Source organism: Papaver somniferum, chromosome 6 (genome assembly GCF_003573695.1).
Source record: "Papaver somniferum cultivar HN1 chromosome 6, ASM357369v1, whole genome shotgun sequence".
In the NCBI taxonomy this organism is placed as follows: Eukaryota; Viridiplantae; Streptophyta; class Magnoliopsida; order Ranunculales; family Papaveraceae; genus Papaver; species Papaver somniferum.
The window spans coordinates 69557301-69582310 of NC_039363.1; the positions used below are offsets into that span (position 1 = coordinate 69557301).

At 34.8% G+C, this 25010-nt stretch overlaps 1 protein-coding gene across 7 annotated transcripts; it reads left to right on the top strand.

The window, feature by feature from the left end:
* The first annotated feature begins 2372 nt into the window (after positions 1–2372).
* LOC113287896 (60S ribosomal protein L17-2-like) lies at positions 2373–6393 on the top strand. 7 transcript variants are annotated; one of them, XR_003330385.1, is made up of 7 exons: positions 2388–3011; positions 3101–3935; positions 4352–4546; positions 5053–5284; positions 5367–5469; positions 5561–5625; positions 6056–6393. XR_003330385.1 is itself a non-coding variant. In XM_026536769.1 (6 exons), exons 3-6 carry the CDS (start codon positions 5207–5209, stop codon positions 5798–5800), a joined length of 303 nt encoding a protein of 100 aa, XP_026392554.1. In that variant the 5' UTR covers positions 2373–3935; positions 4352–4546; positions 5053–5206; the 3' UTR covers positions 5801–6393. The 7 variants fall into 7 exon arrangements, 1 of the variants encoding a protein (XP_026392554.1); XR_003330388.1 differs by adding an exon at positions 5744–5823 and having other exon boundaries at positions 2389–3935; positions 6053–6393; XR_003330387.1 differs by adding an exon at positions 5744–5823 and having other exon boundaries at positions 2389–3935.
* Positions 6394–25010: the final 18617 nt, after the last annotated feature.

A 25010-nucleotide genomic window follows, 5' to 3' on the forward strand; every position in this document is an offset into this window, starting at 1 on the left:
AACCATAATTTCATTATCACCTGCAGATTCGACCCTTGTTCTCTTACTTGCAAATGAAATTGCACTTCATTCAACTTCCAGTTACCAGTTGCACGCCTAAATTGAGCACTACCATCTCCATTACATCAGCCATCAGTACCCATCCATTGTATGCATCTATACCTGTTGTCCAGGTCGCAATTCACATTTCAGTTCAACAGCAACATCACTTTTCATAATTATCCTACAGCGTCATAACCACCTAATCCATCAGCATCACTTGCATTGCAGTTCAGCTCAAACCTATTTCCTGCGACAAACCAATCCCATCTATCAACAATTACAGTTTCCACCATCTTCCAAGTCTCCATCAATTCCTCCATTCCCTTGACCTAATTATCAGCAGTAGTTAATCATTCCCAATCTGAATTGATTCACATACCTCTTTGTCGATGAAGTTCTCCAAATGCCTTTGTTTGATCTTTAGTCTTCAATCTTTGAGGGTTATTCAGTGATGTATGATAATCAACTACCATACTTTAATCCTAGTCTGAGACTTGACTTTTGTAGACTAGAAATTAAGATATAGTTTTGTGCATCTAACATTGACAACAAGCTTGAGATTGCAAAACTTGCCTGTTCGACCGAGCAGTGCTTTAACAGTTGGTTTCCTATTTCTTACATGGTATGCACAATTGTTAGTATTGTAATTGATAATTTCGTGGGTGACTCATATTTGTGACTTATTGCTTTAGGTTTTAATCTAAGAAGATTTGTTAGGTTTTTTTACACATTCTCTTCATTGATTTTTGTTATGAATTCTTAGATGTTGCTATGTTATATGATTTTGTATGGTAATTACTATCCATGTTTGTAAAACTTTGTTGTTATGCTATTCTTACTCCATTCTTTTGTGAAATTTGGTTTCCTTCTTTAATACTGATTAGTTTCTTTTATTTTACGGGGGTTTAACCAATACGTTTAATGATTTCCAAAAAAATTATGGATTGCAAAGTATTGTGTTATTGGTTGTATATTTTTAAAATCGCTTTCGAAGTTTCATTACTGGTTATATATTGTAAAAAAATATTCTAAAATTTTAGTTACTAGATGTAGACTTGAAAATTTAAAGACTTTGCATACTTACCTATTTTCAAGACTTTGAATGATTTTTGTATATTTATTGCCTTGTTGAAAGTCATGCAAACTATGTAAGAATTTGGAAGACTTACAAAATTTTTAAACCATTTATTATTCTCTTTTATTTTATACTAGAAATTGTCATGTGAAGGTATAATTTTTTATCATAATAATTTTAATAATTACCACACATCATCATTAGACTTAATTCGACTCGTAAGAACTCGACGTTATGAAAACTTTAAATATTTTTCGTTAGAATAATTAAAAAATCGATTACACTTCCAACTGATTTTTTTTTTAAATTTATATTTTCTAAAAAAAAACTTAATTAAATGAGATTTTTTGATTGAAAATCACGTAAATATCGTCTTATTTTGGGATTAGATAATTTTTTTTACGATCCCCAAAGATTGGAGATCTTTGATCAAATCATTACGCGGAATCCTCATCTGATACAATAAATATAATTACATCCTCGATCTCAAAGAATATTGTCCCGTGTTCATCATCCATATGCTCTGGTGATTCCATTCCGGTAATATCCCATGTCCTTTCCATCGCATAGTTTCGTCGCAACCTCAAATCCATCCTCTCATTCTCTTCCCGAATCATCAGTAGTTCCGCGTGCAAGTGATACATGAAGCATGGCTTCTCCTTCATTTTCCTCCTTAAAGGAACATCAATATTTTCTCTTCGACATCGTTGTCTCAATTCCTCACGGCGTTCTTCAGCGGTCTCGATAAGTTGTGTTATCCCCTTGTCGGCTTTAGACTTAGACCTCCCCAATGGGTATCCTGGTCTAAATTCTGGGAGGAGAATCATTCGTTTTGCCTCATCTCTGTTCACAGACTCCAAGTGTTTGTATGCCTCATTGTTCATTGCATACTCAACGTTGTATTTTTGTCGTCGACGCGGTTTCTTACCTGAATTTTTAGTCGAGAATAAGTGGATGGGTGTGATTGAAGAAATACATTCCTTTATTCATACACGCTCATTGAACAATTGTAATAAGTGTAACTTTTAACTTTTTTGGACGTTTTTTTTTTCTTGTTTTTGGAATGGCCTATTATGGGTAAATATAGGAGCATCCGTCTCTTTGCATGGTATGGATTTTTTATATTATTTATGGGTATTCATGGTGGCGGGAGAATAATTAGGGAAGTAAATATAGGAATGAAAGTTTCAAGGGAGAAAAATTTAGGTAAGTATTTTTATTCATAGAGCTTTAATTAGGGAAGTAAATATTAGCCTCATTTATGATTGACCACTTTGTAACGTTTCCCGAGATGAAACAGACGAAGAATTTCTTCGCAGAAATTAGATAAAAGAAACAAATTGTGAGATTTAATCCTTATTTAGACGTGCATGTCCAACTAATTATTAGCCCATTTATTATGCACGGCTGACTAGAAATTTCATTACGGATGAGTAGTAATACATTCCTCTTTTTAATAATGTTTCCTTTTCGGTCTTTCTTCCCTTGGAGAACTGTTCTTATTCTTATTACTCTAACAAAACAATGTTCATCAAGCAGCATGAGAAAGTGGTTTCAAAAAATGTAAAAGTTTTTGAATTTTTTTTTGAATATTCTAACAAAACAATCTTCCATCTGTTTCAAAAATGTAAAAGTATCTCGTTTGTCCATAACCCGCCACACGAAGATATCTATTCTTCCTCTTTCCAACTGCAATGTTTCCTTGAAATAGTCTGTAAACAGATTTTTATTCCCAAAGATATTTTTGCAACGTTTTCTTTACATATTTTTCTAAAGTTATTTGTTCTTTGGGTTTTATATATGGAAACTCTAATGTTATTTGTGTTTTGCAGGTTGATGAAGGTTGGCTTACTCGATTGCCATTTTTTTGGGTTTTACATATTGCAACTCCCCAGTTATTGCACTCCACATAACTTTCCTCACCTTATTCGATTGTTCCATTTGTTCAATGAGTAAAATTGAAAAGTTTTAAACCATTTTTAGGCCAACCGAACGAAGCGAGGGAGGACTCTATATATGGTGACTTTGTGTTAATGTGAAGCGTGACATTTTTTTCCAATTTCACAGAAAAAATTGGATTTGGTTCAATAATGAAAGGACCTCCCTGCCCCTCCTTGATTTTTTCCCTTCTTTAAACAGACGTGAATAACAGTTTTGTAAAATGAGAAAAACAAAAACACGGTATTGAGTTAGATGTCGTGAGGTCGAATCTCGGCCACCTCCAAAAATTTCAATCTGTTTCTTTCTTTCTTTCTTTCTTGTTCTTCCTCCTCCTCTCGATTTCTCCTCTCTGAACTTCTGGTGATTTTGGTTCGAGTTTGAGAAGATGATTTCGCGTTTGAGAACGCAAAGAAAAGATTGGTTTTACCTGAGCTGGATGTTGCAGCAGTTAAATATGATGAATGGAGAGTGTTTTGGTATGTGGTAGGGTTTGAAATTGAATTGAAATCGAGAGAAAAAGGGGAGGCGCTGTTAATGGAGAAAACGAGAGCATTCAGAGAGAGAAATCGAGAAGATGAAGAAGAGAGATCGGCTACAGACGGAGAATGGATTTGTGTTTAAATCACTTGATTTGGAAGAATAAACCAGAAAAGAAATTGATGGTGATGTCCTCAGTTGATGAAGAAGATGAAGAGGTTTAGATGAATGTTTGAACAGGGGTTAATGGGTTCTCGAATTCAGTGATGCTGATTCAACGATGTTTGCTTGGATAGCGTTTTCATGTCCGAATTTCAGTCGATGGAGATTCATGTAATGGATAAGAGTCATTGAACAAGAAACCCTAATTTATATTCCTCCTCATGTACCTCCTCGGAAGGTATAATTTTCATTTTTGATTTTTAATTTCAATTATTTTCTCAGATTGTTTTTTTCAATATCATTTTGTAAGAATTCATGTGTTATATATGCAAATTTCTACAGGTATTATGATTATCTACTTTTTTGTTGTTGAATCTTTTAATTTGATTGTTTGTTTGTAAATGAAACCTTAAATTGGGGATTAAAAATCTATGTTTTATAAAATTAAGATCTTATTTGTTTATGGGTGATTGGAATTTGACAATTTTTCCAAATGATCAAGTTCTTGTTCATGTTTGACTGAACAACTCAGCTTATTTCAGGATTTTGTTGTTTTGGTTGATGACTGAGTTTATAGTTCGATACCTTGATTTATCTTGATAAGGAGTTGTGATTTTTTTATTATACTGATGACTACTGTTTTATTTCATTTAGGTACTGCCTGCAATATATTGTGGGCAAGAGTTTATGATCGGGGTTGGCTCCAAAAGTACTGGTGCTTCTCTGTATTACAAATCACAGATCCGGAATGGATCTCCACCTTGGAGGAATGTTGATAAAGATGGATACTACGTATTTGTTATCGGAGAGAATTTGACTCTTTGCTGTAATGCTTTCTCGCCACAATCAGTAAGAGTTAATACACTGGTTTATTAATGGAGGATTTTCCTATCACCCTTTGGATAGTGGACTCTTAAGATAATATGCTCATTTCAATTTTGTGCAATTTGATACATAGATTTTCTGCTCCACTCTAATTGATTAAATATCTATTGTGTAACATGATATTGACTGGTTTGTTATTAGCCTAATTAACCCGAGGCGAATGAAAACGTTTATTAACTGCACTATTGTTTAGTTTTTCTATCACTCTTCTAGATTTGAATTGTTTTTACTCCTTGCTACTCTAGTTGTTCAAATGATTAAGCCTGCTTTTGAGCTATATCTGATTGTCAATAAATTTCACGAGTAGAAATGCTTTGCATACTAGTAGTTTTTCTAATAATATGCCTTCACTATATGAGATATGTTTGATTTTCTTATAGAATTTGTGAGTTGTTAAGAGTTTTGTTCACTTCGTTTTGTATTTAAATATTTTTCAATAGCTCATATTTCTTTTGTATGTTGCTTCCCAGAACACTAGGGAAACAACGTTCTCTTTAAGGAAGATGCCTTTGGTCAAAGCCAAGAGGTATTGGGAGGATTTCTTAGCTCACAAGTAAGCCATTCCCTTCAGACGTTTTTGTGGTGGTGTTGGTAGGACTGCTCAAGCCAAGAACCGTCACTCAAATGGAGAAGGACGTTGGCCCGCTAAGTCCGCCAAGTTCATCCTTGATCTGCTTAAAAATGCTGAGAGCAAATGCTGATGTAGGCCTCTCATCTCTATTGTATTTTTACTTTATCAAGTTAGAGTTCAATGATCTAAATTGATGCTTATTACATGATGCAGGTAAAAGGTTTGGATGTGGATTCACTTTACATTTCTCATATCCAAGTCAACCAAGCTCAGAAGCAGAGGCGTAGGACATACCATGCTCACGGAAGAATCAACCGTAAGTCTTCTTTTAAACATGTGATGTTTCTCTCTTTCTGGATTGTTGGATTTTTAATTTAAGATGGCTGCAATGTGCATCTTTGACTCAGCTTACATATCATCTCGTCACGTCGAGTTGACCTTATCAGAGAAGGAAGAAGCAGTGAAGAAAGAGGTGAGGGTCATTGGATTATTAATAGAATTACAGTTGTTTCATTTAATAGAATCCTAGTTATACTTGTTGTATCACTACTTGCTGACGTTAATTCATTTTGTTGCGGGCTGACACTCAGTTGGCTCCAAGGAAGTCAAAGAAATCACAAGTTCTTCGTAGTGGTGCCTCATCTTAAGCAGTAGATGAGTACTCTGAAATGTATTAAGTTCTTTTTGAGCCTTGATATTCTTACATTAGAAACCATTTTTGTTGCTTTTAGATATGTCCCGACTTTCAAGCATATGAAGATTTTGGCATATTCTTTTGATGTGAATCCTATTTTGGTAGAATTAGATTGGGTTTGGTAGGAATAATATGCAGGGATGGAGTTGTGTTTAGGATCTAGAAATCAGGCTAACTCATCAAATTTCATTTTGGGCATGCTTAGCAGGTGTTTGACCGAATTCCTGAACCAGCCATGTAGTAAAACTGTGCAAAAGGGAGGAGAAATAGCAAGCCAGTGCTACTAGTTCTGTATACTGGGTGTCGGAGATTGAAGTGTGGAACTTAAAGTTTCATTGAATCATAGAGTGGGTATCAATTATATTTGAAGAATCGCAAAGGGATGTATGCGTTGCGAGTCATGTTTTCGGTCAAGTTTCTGCCAGAATTGTATTATACATCTATGAACAATTTTCAACTGAATTCAATTTAGCTTTTCAACTGTATACAATTTTAGAAACTGCTTTACATCTCTTTACAGAGAAATATGATGTCTTTGTTTGAACATCTCTTTGCTTTACAATTTCGCTTTGCAAATTTACAACCCGACTCCGTGTCATTATGGCGGAACTAAATTGTGAGTACACAAATTAGTTTTGCGACAGTTTTTCGGTCGGCCTTCCCACCGTGGCAGCGGTCATCTAGTGTATTTTTGAATTTTCACCCCCTGTACAGGAGTAGAATGAAAATTATTCCTATTACTTTTAAAAAGAATACATTGTTTGTGTTTTGCAGATTGTCGAAGATTGACAATAAAATTTTTTTTGAAGACATGGCTGGTAGTAATTGTAGCATTTATAACTTTGTTTAATTGTATTTGTTGTAATGCTATTATTTAATGGTTGTAACGTTTAATTGAAGAGGAAGTAATTAAGAGGGCTAGAAGGAGGTTACAAACACCACAGCGCTAAATGTCTTTGGCTAGGATGAGATTAGGGTGGTCGGATCACATGTTTATCTCTTAAAATGTTATCCATCCGTTCAAGGCTCAAAAATCCATCCTATTTTGTATTATAGATCATAAATATAAAATTTATAAAACTCATATCATAAATTATATAAATTATATGGTATGATTAAACACTTTTTATTTTCGTTGTTACGTAAGAATATGTAATATAATTAGGTTTTACCTATTTCTTATCCCTGTTTTTCCTAATTTTCATCCCAGCCACACCAATCAGATTATATAAAACTCCTTTTAAATTGCGTAAAAAAAACTCACCCAATTATCTTCCATAATTAACGTAGATTCTCACCACCACCACCATCAATTCCACCAAATTGATCAGGATGGAATTTCATTGTGAAATCACTGTTTTAATCGGTTTAAAAATTGAATTGTGGACCTTGCTACGTAATCTCTTATTAAACATGTGGATAATTGGGTACGATAAAACCTAATCGAAATGTCCATGAAATTCCCGGTGCTCATGAAAATTACATGTTCTTCTTCCGTCTCAATTTCAGTTCATCTCATGATTCACATTAGTACAAAATTCCAATAAAAAATAAAAAAATATTACTGATTATACGGTTAATCATAGTTCTCTTTCTTTTTGTAATGAGTACACAACCATTTATTAGATCATTATATCATGCCTTTAAACAATACAAACTGTAGTTGTGGTGATGGCAATATATAAAGTGTTCTGGTGATGGGAGTAGTGGAGATTCGCGAGAAGGAAAAGGGGATAAAGAAGATGACGGTGGACCTGGTGGATGAAAGTTACCAATAAAATAGGGTTGGGCGAGTTTTGGTTACCTAACCAAGAAGAAGTTAAATAAAAAATGATTTTGTAATTTGGATGGGATTTAGCAAAAGTGTGGATAGGAAATAGGTAAAACCTATAATTATTTTCATTATTAATTTTATTGCATTTTGTTGAACAACAGAAAGATGTATATATAATAATAGTTTTTTTTTCTTTTGTTGGTTGAAGTCGGTATATAAATAAGCTGCGATAATTTTTATATTTGTGATTTTTATGTAGTTTTTTATATAATTTTTTAGATTTCTATATAAAACTTGTTTTTACAACTTTTCGGGATTCTACAAATCTCTGTAAGACACTAAATAACTATGTATAACTCCTTGATATTTCTACACAATTCTCATAGAGTTATTACTTTTCATGACTCTTTGTAAGTCTATACAAATCTATGGAAGTATTTACTGAGTAAACCTTTGTTAACTACATGTGAAAATGTTGTCATTCTTGAAGAGAACCTCTCTCATGCTGCGATCCTTGGAGAAAATTTATCATATTGCTTGGATAATTTTATCTACAAGCCCAAGCCCTATTTTAGTTCGATCAATGAAGAGAATTCTTCCTATATACACATTTCAATATGGAGATATTGAGAGAAAATCTCCTCCAATTATCTCAGGGGGAAGTGAACTTGAGTTACTTTTGGTTAGCGATTACTATAAACATGGGATTTTATTTCCTATTTTTTATACTATTGTTGATTATATGGATTTATTGAAATTGGATGGAGCCAAAATTGTTTACTGGCGCAAACCACCACGTTCAGATGAGTAAAAGATTGATATTGATGCGTCTGTTAGATGTTTAAGAAGAGCTATCATTGGAGTTATTTTAAGAGTATGAAGTCTCAAAAGGAGAACAACAAGTTGTTTGTGTAATATGGTTTTTTACTGACACGATGACTGCTAATCCATACCTTATGTCATATATAATCAATTAAGAGCTCTACTGATAGCTCTTCATCAAACTTTTGATTTGTATCCTTCTTATATAGACAGAATGATGATTTCATCTGGTAGAAAAATGTTGCGGATCTAAATGTTGTGGATCTAATTAGAGCAATGCGGTTTGATGTTATTGATCCAATAGATCAAAAAAGAATGAATAAGATATTTAAAGAAGAAGAAATATGGGATTGTTAAAATTTTGGTATTCGAAACGATGGTATTGCAATGTTATACGAGCATAGTAATATTGCCCATACAGAGCTCTTAGAGCTCCCAAAGTAATAATGAAATGGGGCAATTACAAGTTATCTGTAAACTTAATTTTTTTTATTAATGTTCTTATTCACTTATAAATGATATGGCTATTTAGAACCTTTACAACAGATCATGCATCTAGGGTCTTTTTATTTAGCTTGAAAGGAAATACAAACTAGGTATTCTTATTTTATATTTTTAATTTACTTAATCTAATTGATAATTTAGCTCCCCAAGTAACCGATTGTATAGACACTTCTAACAACCGACTAACTATACATTAAAAGAATACTTAGCATACATAACTATTTTTTTCTAGAATATGCTAGATTTAGACATTACAAATTACAATATTTAAAAAACCCATATTAATTTTTAATGGTCTTTAATTTTTGTGTTCACCCAATCTTGAGTGAGTTGTTAGCTTTTTAGTCTGACTTGCATTGATTCTTTTAACTTTGTCAATTTATTATGTCGAGCTTTCATCTTCACATATTCATTTTCACTTAGTATATCTCCATAACTTCAGTGTGTTATCCTTCTTCAAAGTTGACATTTTTGATATGTCGATCTTGCATAAACTTAGTCTGATAGTTTTCTTAGATGCAGTTGTTCTTCTCCCAATGGATACATGCCCACTGACTTCATATCACGAGTAAAATATTAGCGTTCCTGTGATAAATATGGCTTTATTTCAATCTTTTCTTTTTAATATTTAAAAAGGAATTCTATGTATATTTATCTCTAACCTCAAACTCGTCTTCGAAAATGCATTCTCGTATACATATCCCTTCTTCTTCGTCAATTGAGGAGGCAAACAAACTTTGTCGCTCTATACTCTCAACTTTATCTTTGTTATTTAAATGTTGAGGAGGAAAACATTTTTTCACGCTCTTCCCTCAATATCAATATTGGAAATGTAATCTCATGTGCGCCTCCAACACAACTTCTTTAAGAAGCACGAGCCTAATATGTGAGTAAAACTTGGTAATGTACACCAAATGCTCACAAACTTAGAAACCATAAACAAAAACTACTCTCTAACCACTTATTAAAAAGTAATTACTTTTTTATCTTCATCTTCATGGTGACGCTTTTGATTCTGTAAGTCTACTTTAACTTAGGAATTCAATAGAATTTTCATTCTTTCTATTTTTTCTATCTTCTTTTTTTTTTTCTTATCATCTTTTTATCGATACTTAGATTTGGAAAAAATATTCTTGCATCTTATCATTCTTAGACATTATATATTTTCACCTCTTTTGATTCGTATGTGTTGGAAACACTTTGATGCACTGGAAACACCTCGATGCTGGAAAAAAACTTTGACGCCCATATGATCGGACAAGATCTAATACCATGTTGGAATTTTGGAATTCGAAACAATAATATTGTGGAGTTATAGAGCATAATAGTGTTACCCGTACAAGTCTCCTAAATCTCTCAAAGTAGTAATGAAGTGGAGCAAGATAACTTATCTGTAAGCTTAAACTTTTTATTAATGTTCTTGCTCCACTTACAAATGATACAAGTACATGGCTATTTATAGCCTTTACAACAGATCATTTGGGGTATTTTTACTTGGCTTGAAAGGAAAACCAACTAGAAATTCTTATTTTATTTTTTTAATTTACTTAACCTAATTGCTAATTTAGCTTCCCAAGTAACCGATTATGTAAACACTTCTAACAACCGACTAACTCTAATTTTCACATTACAAGAGTAGTCAGCGGACATATATAGTTCTTTTTAGAATATGCTAGACTCAACTTAGACATTACAAGTTACAATTATCCAATAAATTTTAAATTAAGATTGTGGTAAAAGAAATAGTGGATTACTTAACGTTTTAGTGGAATGTCAAAGATAGAGAGTTTCATAAAGTGGTGGAATTTAGTTATAGAGAAGGTAACTTTTTGGCCGATTTCTATACTAAACAAACTGAAGGAGATGGAAATTTGACACACCAGGTGAAACCTAATGGAAAGTTTAAGTATATTTTGAAAAGGATATCAAAGGACGTTTTATCCGATTCTCCAAAAAAATGTTGGGGAATTAGTTAAAAGGTGGAAATTTTGGTGACAAGTTTGTAAATAAATAAATTTAGGAACCAATTTTGGATTTTAATAACAAAAAGAATAATCAATTATAGTTTTAGTGAGAGACATCATAAAGTTTTAAAGAAATAAGTAATGGAAGACGTCAATCACTTGTTTGTAGAAGCAATGATAAAGACCATAAAACCAGAACGCCAATTTATATGTAGAATTCCATAAGAAAAGTAATGTAGTAAATAATTTTATTACAAGAATCGATGTTTATAATCTCTATCAAATCTTTATGTTTCTCTCACTGTGATGATTACAAAACACTTAGTAGAAATATTTTAGTGAGGCTAGGATTCCTTGTTTTTCTCCTTATATAACTGTTTTATTAAGAGTTAACAGACGCGGGACTTCAACTTTAAATTTTACCTATTTGGAAGGGATGCAATAAGTGAAGAGATATGAGTTGGTTATTTATAACCGTTCCTGTTTGTAGATGTGGCGCATGGGCCGTGTCACTGTTTTTATAACATTCTACTGCTTGGACCATGTGACACATTTGTCTCTTAAACATGTGTTTCCCCTTCATTCTGTAAGTAGATAAATATTGAATGTTCTTTATATGACCAATGATAAATCTCAACAAAATGAAACATGTATAAAAAATTAATGTACGAATCCTGGCGGTCAAAACATTATTGCAAGATATTCCTTAAATGTATCACGATAACATCATTTTTTATAAAAAGTTCCTTATCATAGTGGATTTATAAATAAGTACCAATTATTTATTCGGGTCCAGCTGTTGTCTCCAACAAGACATTTCTAATTTTACAAGATTTTATGTATACAACTTGAATGAAAATAGACAAATCTTATTCATAAATGTTTCAATTTACATAATTCAGAAAGCATTTAAACGCACGATACAAAATACACATCATAGGTTGATCAAAAACATATGCTTAACATGTTTCCTGTATAACTGAGGATATAATCCTTTTGTCAATAGATCAGCAAGCATCGTTTCAGTGTTAATGTGCTCTATAGTCACGTAATTTAACTGGACACGCTTTCTGACAAAAAAAATAATTACTTGGTAACGATATGTATATTCTTACTTCCACTTTTCTTGTTGTTATAATAGAAAACTGTAGCTGAGTTATCACAATATAAAATTAATGGCTTTGATATTAACTCCACAAATTTTAGCCATGTGATAAAATTATGTAACCATATAGATTGTGAAGATGCTATTTCGAGAAATTGCTCCTCTGGCAACAAGAAAATGTCATGAAGTTGACTTTTTAGTGTTAACATCAGTAGAAAAATCTAAATCCGAATACCCAATCACTTTTAAAGGGTCATCAGATTGTCTATATGTGAGTAAAACTCGTTGGTTCCTCATAAATAACGTATTACTTCATTTGCGACACACCACGGTTCAAAACCTGGGTTACTCTGAAATCTGCCCAACATTCCAACTGTGAAAATAATGTCAGGTCTTGTATAAACTTATGTATACATTAAGCTTCCAACCGCTGATGCATATGGAATGGTTTCCATCATTTGTAGTTCTAGATCATTCTTTGGACAAAGATATAAACTTAACTTATCTCCATTTTGAATAGGGTTATACTAGGTGCATAATTCTTTATTTAGAACCGTTCCATAACTTTGTTTATATAGGCCTTTTGAGACAATCCTAGTGTTCCCTTGGGATCTGTCTCTATGAATCTCTATGAAAATGACATAAGAGGCTTCACCCATATCTTTCCTATCAAAGTTTTGTGAAAGAAACTACTTTACCTCATGTAACAAGTCCATCAATGTGTTATTCCTTCTTTCAGATACACCATTTTGCCGTGGAGATCCAGGAGTCGTATATTGAGCAACAATTCCATGTTCTCCAAGGAATATTGCGAATAAACCTAGTTTTTGTCTTGTTTCTGTGTATCTTCCATAATATTCACCACCTCTTTCTGATCTTACAAACTTTATTATTTTATCATTTTATTTCTCTACTTTTGCTTTAAATGATTTAAAAGTATTTAATGCTTCACCTTTATCGTTAATAAGATAGACATACATAATTCTTTTGTGATCATCGATAAAGATGATGAACCATTTTGACCATTCCAACATGGAAGTGTAAACGTTCCACGTATATAAGTATGAACGATTTCCAAAGTGTTGGAACTTCTCATAGCACCTTTCTTTGTCTTGTTAGTCTATTTTTCCTTTATAAAGTTTACACAAGTACCAAAGTCATAGAAATCAAGAGTTTGTAAAACATCCTTCTTTGACTAACCTCTTTAGCCTTTCAATGGAGATATGTCCCAATCTTCTATGCCATAAATACTTTAAGCCGTGGTACAGAGGCTATGGTTAAAAGAAGAATTTAAATTAAGCTTTTATAAACTATTTTAAATTTTTGAAAAATCATAAACAACAAAGTCTTTTAATAAATTTAAAATATACTTTTGATATTAACTTCAAATCCAAAAGACACAAGTTTTGAAACAAAAATAAGATTTCTTGAAAACGAAGGAATATAAAAGGTCTTTTCTAAACCCAAAAAAAAAATAGAGTCAAGAAAAACTCTAAAGGTTTCATCAACTTCAAAAGTTAAGGGCATTATATTCCGAGAATAGATGTAATGTTCACTGTATTTATTTATTTTTTTGCGCTAAGGAATTCCTGCATAATATTGGCAGTGCGGATTATAGAAACAGAATCAATCCACCAAGTATTGTGATGGAAATCAATCAAACATATTAGATTCAAAACATACTAATGATATATTGTGATTTCGTACACCAAAGTCCAATTATGCCATATCGATGACAATTTTTGCACTACGGTGCTTGCAAAATCATGGTCTACGTACCTCAGAGTCGAGAAAACTTTCTCTTTCCATTCCTCATATTTGTCACCGTTCAATAATGGGATACGAGAATAAAGAATATTTAAAAATGCAGATTGTATAACCAAAAGAATAATAGACAAACGTGTTCACAAGTTATTGTAACCCTTCTGTGGATAAAAGTCACGACAACATATAATATCATAAATACAAATGGCATACACGTATATATATGATGATGTATGATATGACCAATAAATTTAAAATCAAATTAAAAACATATTTTTCCTATGGGTATTAAGAACTTTCAATCTAATATTCTATTTAAAATTATATCCAAGACAACGCCCATAGATTTCATTTTCGGAATAAACTGCATTCTGCTTGTTGAGGTGAGGTAAAATTGATAAAAATATCGTCTTAGCTATTACGTGGAATGGCATAAGCAAATGTTTTTTACAACTTCACTTGGACCCAGAAACTTACACCAATGCTAGGAAACTTTCCGGAGGCATGCACTGACAATTTTGTGTTTGTGTCCTGTCATATACTCATGATAATGTACCACACTTTTTATTCTCCAGGTATTGCAAATCAGTGAGGTACTTGAACATGATGGTGCTTGTAACGAAAAGGAGTGTAATAAATTTTTTGGTGTTCCTCTCGTCCCAACTGATAGGCAGGAAAAATATGGTAATGTTAATGTAAGTTGTGAACTTTATAATGATAGCACATAAAAGTGGCTTCTGACATGTTTATTCTTACGGTCTAGAAGTTTTCTTATTTCCATAAACTGTTGGATTGGGATTGCAGTTATCAAAGTCCAGAACGAGACCTTCTAAGTTTGGATAAATTTCTAAGAATCTAAACCTCCAGAGAACCATAATGGAATGAATGATTATAGCAGTTAAATTCCGTATTGTTTTGATCGAAACTTTAGCAACTATGTTTCAACCATCAAATTCTTATTTGTAATTCTTCATTGATGCAGATTCAGTGAGAAATTTTAAAATCGCTCAGGCCTGGTGGAGAGATTTGGTAAAAAAGAACCATTCTTGTAACAAAATATAGTCCTGGCACTCACATTAAAACTGTTAATCCTTCTGGATTTTTGGTTAAAAGTGTTTTGTGGTTTGTTCATCGAAAAAGCTAAAAGTGCACCAAATTTCATAGTTTAATTGTGGACCAATGAAATCCAACCATTCAAATCAATTTTGTAGGCCCCACTCACATCTTAAAACCCCACTCTCTATAGATTTCAACGGTTCAGAGGATTGGTCCATAATTGGTCCACATTTTTGGTCCGCCCCAGGACGCGTCGTTTATTTATTTTGCATGTACTTTGATGGCTTCACAGATTACTTCCAGTTTTGACCTGCCACCCTCATACAAATTTTTCCCATCCCCTCTTCTCATACGCAAGTTATATTGTTCCACACATACCACACTTTTGATGTCTTTTTTCCTCTTTATTATGTAGGTTAAAGTGGGTCTCAAAAGGGGATATAGTAGGTTAAAATCGTCTTTCTTAGGGAGTTTTACTGACTCATTTTTTTTGAAGCATGTAATTAAATAAAAGGAATTTAGTTTACAATTTTTCGTGGGTATTTGGTACCCATGATATCGTGAAATACAATTTGACTAATAAAAGATGAGATTGCCTGGTCCCATATTTTGGTTGATAATCTCCCTGTTTGACTTCCATCTACCGCATGATTGGATAACCCGTCTGCCGCTTGATTTCCTTCCTGTAGTTGTGCTGAATTGCAGCTTGAGGGATCTGTCGAAATCTGATTTTTTATTTCTTCAATCATCCCTGATATGTGTTAAGGTTGGGGTGTAGATGAAGTGATGAAAAGCAGAAGGTTTTCTAAGTCGGTTTCAAAGATAACCCTTGGCCATTGCCTTTCTGTTGTTGTTCTTGATGCCAATTGCGGAGCCCAGGTTTCTACAGTTAATGCATTCGTAATTCCTAGTGGCTGAGTTAGAGCTATTATAGTTCGTGCATCAGAATATCTGCATATGAACCCTGCCCCTGCAAATCCTGGGTGGCCTCTGGCTACTCCTTCTGTGTTAATCTTAATCCAGTTTATGCTCAGAACAGACCATCCTACCGATATTGTTGATATCCTTTTGTCCCTCATCGGGTGGTTAAATATCGGTGCTCCTGGTGTAATTGGTGGTGAAGAGTGTAGTGCCCCGTATAATTCTTGTTGCAGTTTCTGAGCCCATGCTAGTATTTCTTCTGAAGTTGTTTGCTTTTGTTGGTATATTAGGTTATTCCTAGCTAGCCATAAGGTCCAGAATAAAAAACATAAAAAGGAGATTACAGATGTTGACGCAGATTTTTGAAGGATTTGGGAAATGGTTGTCTGAGGCGTTAAGGTGAAAGTGTGGTGGGGGTTGGAGTTAGGTGAAATTGATAGTTGAGTGAATAAGGTTTTCCAGAACGTAGTTGTTGTTGGACAGTGGATTCGAAGGTGACTTGCCAGTTCTGGCTCAGTGTTGCATCTAAGGCATATGTCTGAGTTGGTCAGATGGATGTGATATAAGAGCGAAGGTTGGTAATCCTTCATTGATGGCTTTCCACAAGAAAATCCGAATTTTTGGTGGACATGGTAAAGTCCATAGGAATTTGGTATGTGGTAAAGGGTTGTGAGTTTGTTAACCATGGGTTAGACATTTGTATCCCGATGAGGTAGTGTAGTTTCCAGATTTTGAATGTGGCGAGATATCCTGGGGGCTATTTTGGGGGAGATGGATGTTCATAATTTTTTGGATTATATGGCTGGGGAGGGTGCTTAATTTTTCATGATTCCAGGAGTGGGAAATTGGGTCGATAATATCTACTACCATTCGGATTGGGTAGCATTGTGATGAGTCTAGATTTGTTGAGCGTGGAATCCAATTGGCTTCTACCGGAGTTGATAATCCATCTCCAATACGATGGAAAATCAAATTATGCATGGTAGGCACAATTGAAGCCAATTGTCTCCATTGAGGACTGGAGGAGGATGGTATGGAAATAGAATGGTATCAAATTCTGCTTCCACAAATAGAGTTAGGTTGTTCATGTAAATTGCAGATTCTCTTCATGAGAAGTGCCTTATTATGATCGCTGATATTTCTTATTCCTAATCCTCCTTCGGATATCGGTTTTGTTACTTTATCCCAACCTATCGGGTGTAGTTTTTTAATTGCTGAGTCATGTCCCCAGAAAAAATTTCTCGTGATACGATCTATTTGTTTATGAACATTGCTGGATAGATTTTGTGTTTGCATAATGTAATTTGAGGTGGGAATTAGGGAGGTTTTTATGAGAGTGAGTCTTCCGGCTGGAGTTAGGCATTTTTTTCATCCATCCTTTAGATTTTCGGGATAGTCTTTTTAGGAGGGGACCGAAGGATTGATTGGAAGCTCTGCCATGTTTGAAATGGGCTCCTAGGTAGATTGGCATATTGAAGAATTGCTGAAGTTCGTTTACCTTGATCGATTCTATATTTGGGTGGTGGATGATTATTGATTTGGAAGTGTTAACTATCTGTCTTGCAGATATGCTATAGGAGTGGAGTAGTGTTTTAAGGTGTTGGTTACTCTGGTTGTAAGCTGTATATGTGATCATTAAATCATCTGCATACATTAAATGAATTATGGGTGATGCTTTTTTTGATATGTTAAGTCCCCGAACTAACTTTTGGTTTCGAAGGTTTCCTATAATTATAGATAGGATTTCCGAACAAATGATGAAAATATAGGAAGATAGCGGGTCTCCTTGTCTGATACCTCTGGTTGGAGTGATGTATCCATGGGGTATACCATTTATGTTGATTGAGTATATCACTGTTGCGATGCATAGCATAATGTAGTCAGTAAAGGATGACGGAAATCCAAGTTTTGTAAAAGAGGTTTTGATGAATCCCCAAGCTAAGCTATCATAGGCTTTCTGGATATCTAGTTTGAGAGCTATTTTTGGATCTTTGGTGAGGTTCGAGGTTTTGATATGATGGAAGAGTTCTCCTGTAATTGCTATGTAATCGTGTATTGATCTTTGTGGAACAAAAGCACTTTGGAAAGGACTTTTTAAAAAGGAGAGAAGGGGTCTAATTCAGTTGACTAGAATTTTGAAATTATTTTATATGTGACTTTACAGATCCCTATGGGTCTGAACTGAGATGGTTTTGAAGGGAGGTTGATTTTAGGTATTAATGTTATGTTTGTGTGATTCATGAGAGGATGCATGTTTAGGTTATTAAAAAACTTTGAACCATTGCTATTAATTGTTGATGAGTTGTTTCCCAGAAAACTTTGAAAAACTTACTTGTATAGCCGTCTGGACCCGGAGCACTTTCGGAATTTATGGAGAAGAGGGCTTGTCTGATTTCCCCTGCAGTTACTTCCTTCGTAAGTAGGTCTGATTGTTTGGGAGTTAATCTTGGTCTGATATTTGTAAACATGTTTTCATTTATCACTGTAGGCGGGGCTGCATATTGTTGAGAGTAGTGATCCAGTATGAGATGAACAATGTCTTCCTTCTTATTAATCCAGTTGTTTTGTGGATCTTGTAATTGTTGTATATTGTTACAGGCTCTGTGAATGGTAGCTTTAGTATGAAAAAAGGTTGTGTTGAGATCACCCAATTGTAATCATTGAATTCTAGATCTTTGTTGCCAGTATGTCGCTGACATTGTAAAAGTTCTACATGATCTATTCTTAGTTGTTTTTCTTGAAGTAGCCAGAATTCCAGGTCGGTGCCCGATTGGGTTGCACATTGATGTTGTGCGTGCTTTATCTTGGTTGTCGATTTCTTGATCATAATTAGTAGGTGGCCAAAGGTTTCTTCATTCCATTCTAAGAGAGTTTTTCCGGTTGTTATGAGTTTAAGTTGGAGGTCGAGGTTAGGTTCACTATCATGTTGTTCCTCCCAAGCCGATTCGACTATTTTCCTTAATTGAGGATGAGAGAGCCATTGTTGTTCGAAATTGTAGCTTTATGTTCCCTGCCAATCCATTGCTTTCTTTTGTAGTAGTATTGGGGCTACAAAAGTTGATTTGCTAGAGCTCTATCTAATCTTTCTAGGATGTTATCCTGCCCCATTTGGTTGTTTGTCCAGGTGCACGGGTCTCCTCGGAATCCCAGATCTATAAAACCCGTTTGATCCATCAGAGTGAAGAGAGGTTGAGATTGAGCGTAAGTTACTTTCCTTCCTCATTTTTTTCCCGATTGGTCAAGGACGTCGTTGAAGTCACCTAACAAGAGCCAAGGTATGGATGGATTGATGTTGCTAAAGATTGTTGGGAATTCCTGCCAATGAGTTTTCCTTATATCCGGATGTGGTGGGCCATAGATACTCGTGCAGAACCATGGTTGCTCGTGGTGTAACTTTTGTATGGATGTAATTTTGAGAGTGGAATAAAATTTTGATACTTAGGTTATCTTTCCACATTAAGCATAGTCCGCCTCGCCTTCCAATTTTTGGGACGGTGAAGAAATTATTGAACTAGGAGGATTGTGATAAGGTAATCTCCTTATGTGTTGATTGTTAGCTAATGTTTCAGAGAGAAACAATATGCTAGGTTTGTGAAGAGAAACTAACCCTTTTAGATGTTGAATAGAAGATGGGAGGTTTATGCCTTGACAATTCCAGGCTAGACTAGTCATTATGAGGATTTAGAAAACTAGTTTAAATAGACTTTGTTTGAGGAGGGTATATGGGAATTCTAAAGACAATTTTACAAAAAAACAACGGATTTGGTTCAATGAGAGTAAACCTAAAGGGGAGCTTCTTAGTATGCTCTAATAAAGGGTTTTGAAATGCTTAGGAATTGCAAGGCAAAGATCGGCTAATAAGCTAATGGAATAAGAAACAAGATTTGAGATAATAATTAATAATGATTAAAAAGGAATTGTTTAGACTAATAAGAATAAGAGAGTTTTATTTTACAAAACTAGTGACAAAACCCTAGGTGAACAAACTAGTGATAAGAAAAAACCGGTCATATTATTTCTACCAAATAAAAACCGTTTCAAATAAAACTGGAACAAAAACCCCAAGCCAAATAATAATGTGTAAATTTAGTTTTTGTTACTTTAGAAAAAGACAAACATGCCCTTGACCTTTTCTTCTTCTTCTTCTTCTCTGATTTCTTTTTTCTTCTATCTTCCGTCTCCTTCTCCCACCACCATCTTCACCAGCAGCAACAATGGATCTCCACGAAGACCAACAATAATTTTATTCTCCCCCGACACACCACTACACGTCCGTATCTCACCACTACCACCACCCTCCTCCGCCTCCTTCAATTCCTTCACCACCAACACCATTTCCACCACCGTAAACATCACCACCCCCAACTCCTCTTCACGTCACATCAACCATAATCAAAACCCTAACCATAGTTTCATTTTAAAAATCAGAAGGAAACACAGGTGGATCTGGTGATGTTTTGATGATTCTGTAAGATCGGATGAAGAAATTGGTGAAATTAGGGTTGCAACTGTAATTACAATTGAAGAACAAGAAGAACATATATGGGTTGGTGACGAATTTCCTCACAGCCGACTCCTCTCTGAAGAAAAATACTCCATTCAACAGATTCATTTCAAGCCATTAACCAGGAAGAAAATTTCCACAATGAAAACTCTTTTGTATTTGAAGTGATGTTAAATTCTTCTGCTATTTCTCTCAATTTATTTCACCATCTCCCAACTAATTTCAAATCTGAGCATTTTTTTCGGTTTTTTTTACAGGGGTTGCTGCTGCTGCTTGAAGAAATTCATGATACAACAAACCCTAGTTCTCGATTCTTAATTTTGTGACTAACCTTATTGGGTAATCATCTGACTCATTCTTATTCATCATATTCACGTTTAGAAATGTAATTTTTAATATTAGGGTTAGGGTAAATTTTAAGCTCTTGATTTTGTAGGTAATAGTTTCGATTGAAGTGTTTTTATTCTTGATTAGGGTTGTGGTTTACTTATACTAGTTCCTATTGTGATGATAAAAAATACATGATGATAATGGTGTGGTGGTGGTGATGAGACAACAGAGTAGTACGTTTAAGTGATTTTGTTAATTTGTGAATTCTTCAATTTCATTTGAAACCTCAATTCTGTCCAAGTCTTAGATCCTTTGGTGTTAATGTAGAACTCTCAAGCTTCATTTAGTTTTCTGATTTTTAATATGACCTCTCTTGATTGTAATCGCTCATTCTTCTCAACCCAAGGTTATTGATGGGGACAAAAATTTCAGCGGAATGCGTTTTTTGGGTTCAATTTTATTTTCTGGTGTAGACTTTGTTTTAGTAACTCATATTTTTGTTTGTTGTGTGTAGATGAACAGAGCTTGGGCTGGTCTTGGAGAAGATCCAGAGACTTCGATTTAAGAACTCGTATTTTTGTTTTGTAGCGGGTATATGAGTAGAGATTGGGTTGTTCTTGGAGAAGCTCCAGAGGGTAGCATCAATAGTTTTCTAAGGAATAAATTCTCTAACTCCATTGTTTATTTACTCGATTTCTTATATATTGAAATATGTTAATTGAATATGGGGTTTTGGTTAATTTCTTTTTGTAGTTTGGGAGTGAAGCTATTGGCTGGACATGTCTTGGAAACGTATTCCATGGTGGATATATACATATGTATACGTTCTACAGTGACAAAATTTGGATATTTATCAGTTTTCTTTGTCAGATGAACTCTTACCATTTCTTTATTTATCCCTTGAATCTTCTGCTGCATTATAGATGTTTCATAGGAAACAAAATTAGAAATTAGTTACTGGTAGAAATCGCTTCACTTATGGGTCTTGGAAATGGTCCTATTATATGCCATACTATTATGGAAAAATCCTATAAATCTATTTTGGCTGGTAGATGAGATTGATTTGGAAACCCTTGGTTGTTTTAAGATAAACTTGTGTTGGGTTGGTTTCTCTGAGTATGACATGTTTTTTATTTTTACGTTAATATTTTTTTGATATTGGGATCTTATTTCTGAGACCTTGCCAATGGAGAATCTCATTTCAGTTTGATACATGTATGCTCCCAAGCTGGTTATGATTGATAAACAATAGTTTTCTCCAGTACTTCTGAAAGTACTCTGTACATTTGATAGCTGCATATATGACAGGAAATTTTTGATTTCAACTTAATGACAAAGGATTGCTGCTTGTCTTGTGGGCTAAATAGTTCGTTTGTTTATGTGGATTATAGATAATCAATCACAATGTTTTGCAAATGGTTTTTCACTGTCCATGGTTATTTGTTCGTATTCATGTTGATTATGTAAATGTTCTTGATGCTGTTGTCTTGGTGATTGGTCTATTAGACCACCTCCATGTGTATTATATTCGACTAGTCATGTAACCTAGCATATATGGTCTGACATTCTACTCATATTCTGAATGTAGTTATATACTTTCATGGACGCCATCAATCTCTAGAAACCCTTGGTTGTTTTAAGATAAACTTGTGTTGGGTTGGTTTCTCTGAGTATGACATGTTTTTTATTTTTACGTTAATATTTTTTTGATGTTGGGATCTTATTTCTGAGACCTTGCCAATGGAGAATCTCATTTCAGTTTGATACATGTATGCTCCCAAGCTGGTTATGATTGATAAACAATAGTTTTCTCCAGTACTTCTGAAAGTACTCTGTACATTTGATAGCTGCATATATGACAGGAAATTTTTGATTTCAACTTAATGACAAAGGATTGCTGCTTGTCTTGTGGGCTAAATAGTTCGTTTGTTTATGTGGATTATAGATAATCAATCACAATGTTTTGCAAATGGTTTTTCACTGTCCATGGTTATTTGTTCGTATTCATGTTGATTATGTAAATGTTCTTGCTGCTGTTGTCTTGGTGATTGGTCTATTAGACCACCTCCATGTGTATTATATTCGACTAGTCATGTAACCTAGCATATATGGTCTGACATTCTATTCATATTCTGAATGTAGTTATATACTTTCATGGACGCCATCAATCTCTTGCATATGGTCTCATGAGGGTCACTGATGTCATGGTTGATGGTAAGATTGTTGTTGCAGCTGGATAAGATATACCAGGTGAAGCTGAGTAATGGGTCTTGAAACATAACTGGTGGTATTGCTGTTGAAGCGCAGAAACCAATTATGGTTTCATCTTATTTATGATGAAACCAAAATCGGTTTCATCGTATTTCAACAATGTATTTCTATCCATGAAGATGTATAATACCTCTTAAAAAATTCTTGCAGGTGATTTCTCACGAAACCAAGATGAAACCAAAATTGGTTTCATCGTATTTTTGGGAGGTGGTGGTGGTGGGCGGTCGTGGTGCTGGTTTTGGTCGGCGGTGGTCGACAGTGGTGGTGCTGGATGGTAGGGTGGCTGGTATTGGTGGTGCAATTACGTAGTATCGGTGGTGGTGGTGGTGGTCGGAGGTGGTGGCGGTGGTGGTCGACAATGGTGGTGCTGGATGGTAGGGTGGCTGGCAGTGGTGGTGCAATTGCGCAGTATCGGTGGCGGCGGCGGGCGGCGGCGGAGCGGTGGTGGTCGGTGGTGGCGGCGGCGGTGGTCGGTGGTGGCGGCGGCGGGCGGTGGTGGCGGCGGCGGTGGTGGTCAGTGGCGGAGGTGGTGGTCGGAGGTGGAGGCGGTGGTCGGTGGCGGTGGTCGGTGGCGGCGGTGGCGGAAGGTAGCGTTGGCGGTGGTCGGAGGTGGTGGCGGTGGCGGCGGTGGTCGGAAGTGGTGGCGGTGGTTATCGGTGGCGGCGGTGCTTATTGGTGGTTGTTTATTTCTTGTTGGGGGTGACAATATAATAAGAATTAAAATGTGGTTGATTTTTATTTTTGTTTGGGTGATTTAAACTAGAAGGGTAATATAGACAGTTTATATTAAATGGGGTTTTTGTGAACAATTTGTTTTGTTGGAGTTTTTGTATATGGATAGTGACACCTTTGGGGTTATAACTCGCGGACCGTTTATTTTAAGTTACTTACCGGGGCTGGCAATTTTATCCAGCGCTCTTGAACCATTGTCAAGATTAGCGTATGATTTAGGATAGTGGAAGGGATTAAACGACAAATAAAGATCAAAAATGGGGATTCAAAAAAAAGAAAATAGCCAAAGTTCGTATTAAACAGTTTTGTTGGAAATTAACATTTTTTTTTCTTGTTTTTTTTCTTGCACTTTCTATTGTAGGAAAGGCAGCAAGGGTTATCCAGTCGCATGTTATTTGTTGAGCGCCAAAACTTTCTGAAGGTCAAGGCAGCAACCTCTTTTCTGCAAATTGTTTTTCGGGCTTGGCTAGGATTACGAATTATATGCCATATTTTATCACCAGCTTTCTTACCTTCTGCTTCTATAGTTAATCTATAAAATGGTACAACCGCGTTGCTGATAATTTTAGCTCGAGCTCAGACATCAAACACAAGTAATTCAATCCCACCAACCGGACATCTAAGGTTAGTGGTCACCAACTCAAACATCTGAAAAATAGCTTGCGATACCAATATGAGAGTGTCCTTTCAACCATAAGTGGTTGTAAAATGTGATGCCCCAAACAAATGAATACCTACACCTATACCTATGCACCTAGGAATTCTATAAGAAGATGATGAATTTAGCAAATTCTTTCAACCACCGTTCTCAAGATTTCTGTAATCATTGGAAATATTCTACCTAACCTCAAACTGTTAAGAGTATATTAAGCATAGAATCTGGAATCCGTTGGATGATTACAGAAGATGATAGCTACGCCATGAAAACACACGAGAACGCAGCGAGTGTCTGCCACAAAAGCCACCAGTAATGTCTGCACCATGGCAATCATAACCTCTGACCCTTTGAGCGTCTAACAATCTTAACAGATCAGACTATAAAAGAGTAATGGTAAAAATAGAAATTTGCAGAATGGAACTACGTGTTTCATCTAGAAGCATATATTTCAAACATATGATACATGGGAGGAGGACAAGTCTTAAACATAATTGTACAAATAATTTCTTTTGTATTTTCTTTTTTTTCCCTAAATTTTTAAACCACAAGGAAGAGCAAATAAAAGATGGACGCACAGTTGCGAGAATAAGCTTAAAAGAATTTGTTAGGAAACTAGAAAAGCAAGAACTATAATGCCACTACCTAAAAAGCACACACTTTGTTCCACTAAACCTACCAATTGAAGAGAAAAAAATAAAATTTTCAACCTTTCATCAGATAGATAAGATTAAAAGTGGCCACAAATCTAAACTTGTGAA

Excerpts from the sequence above, each read along its gene's own strand:
- LOC113287896 (XM_026536769.1), top strand. The coding sequence starts at position 5,207 with ATGGAGAAGGACGTTGGCCCGCTAAGTCCGCCAAGTTCATCCTTGATC. Across the intron at positions 5,470-5,560 it reads TGCTCACGGAAGAATCAACC|CTTACATATCATCTCGTCAC; the intron begins GTAAGTCTTCTT and ends TCTTTGACTCAG. Across the intron at positions 5,626-5,743 it reads AAGAAGCAGTGAAGAAAGAG|TTGGCTCCAAGGAAGTCAAA; the intron begins GTGAGGGTCATT and ends GCTGACACTCAG.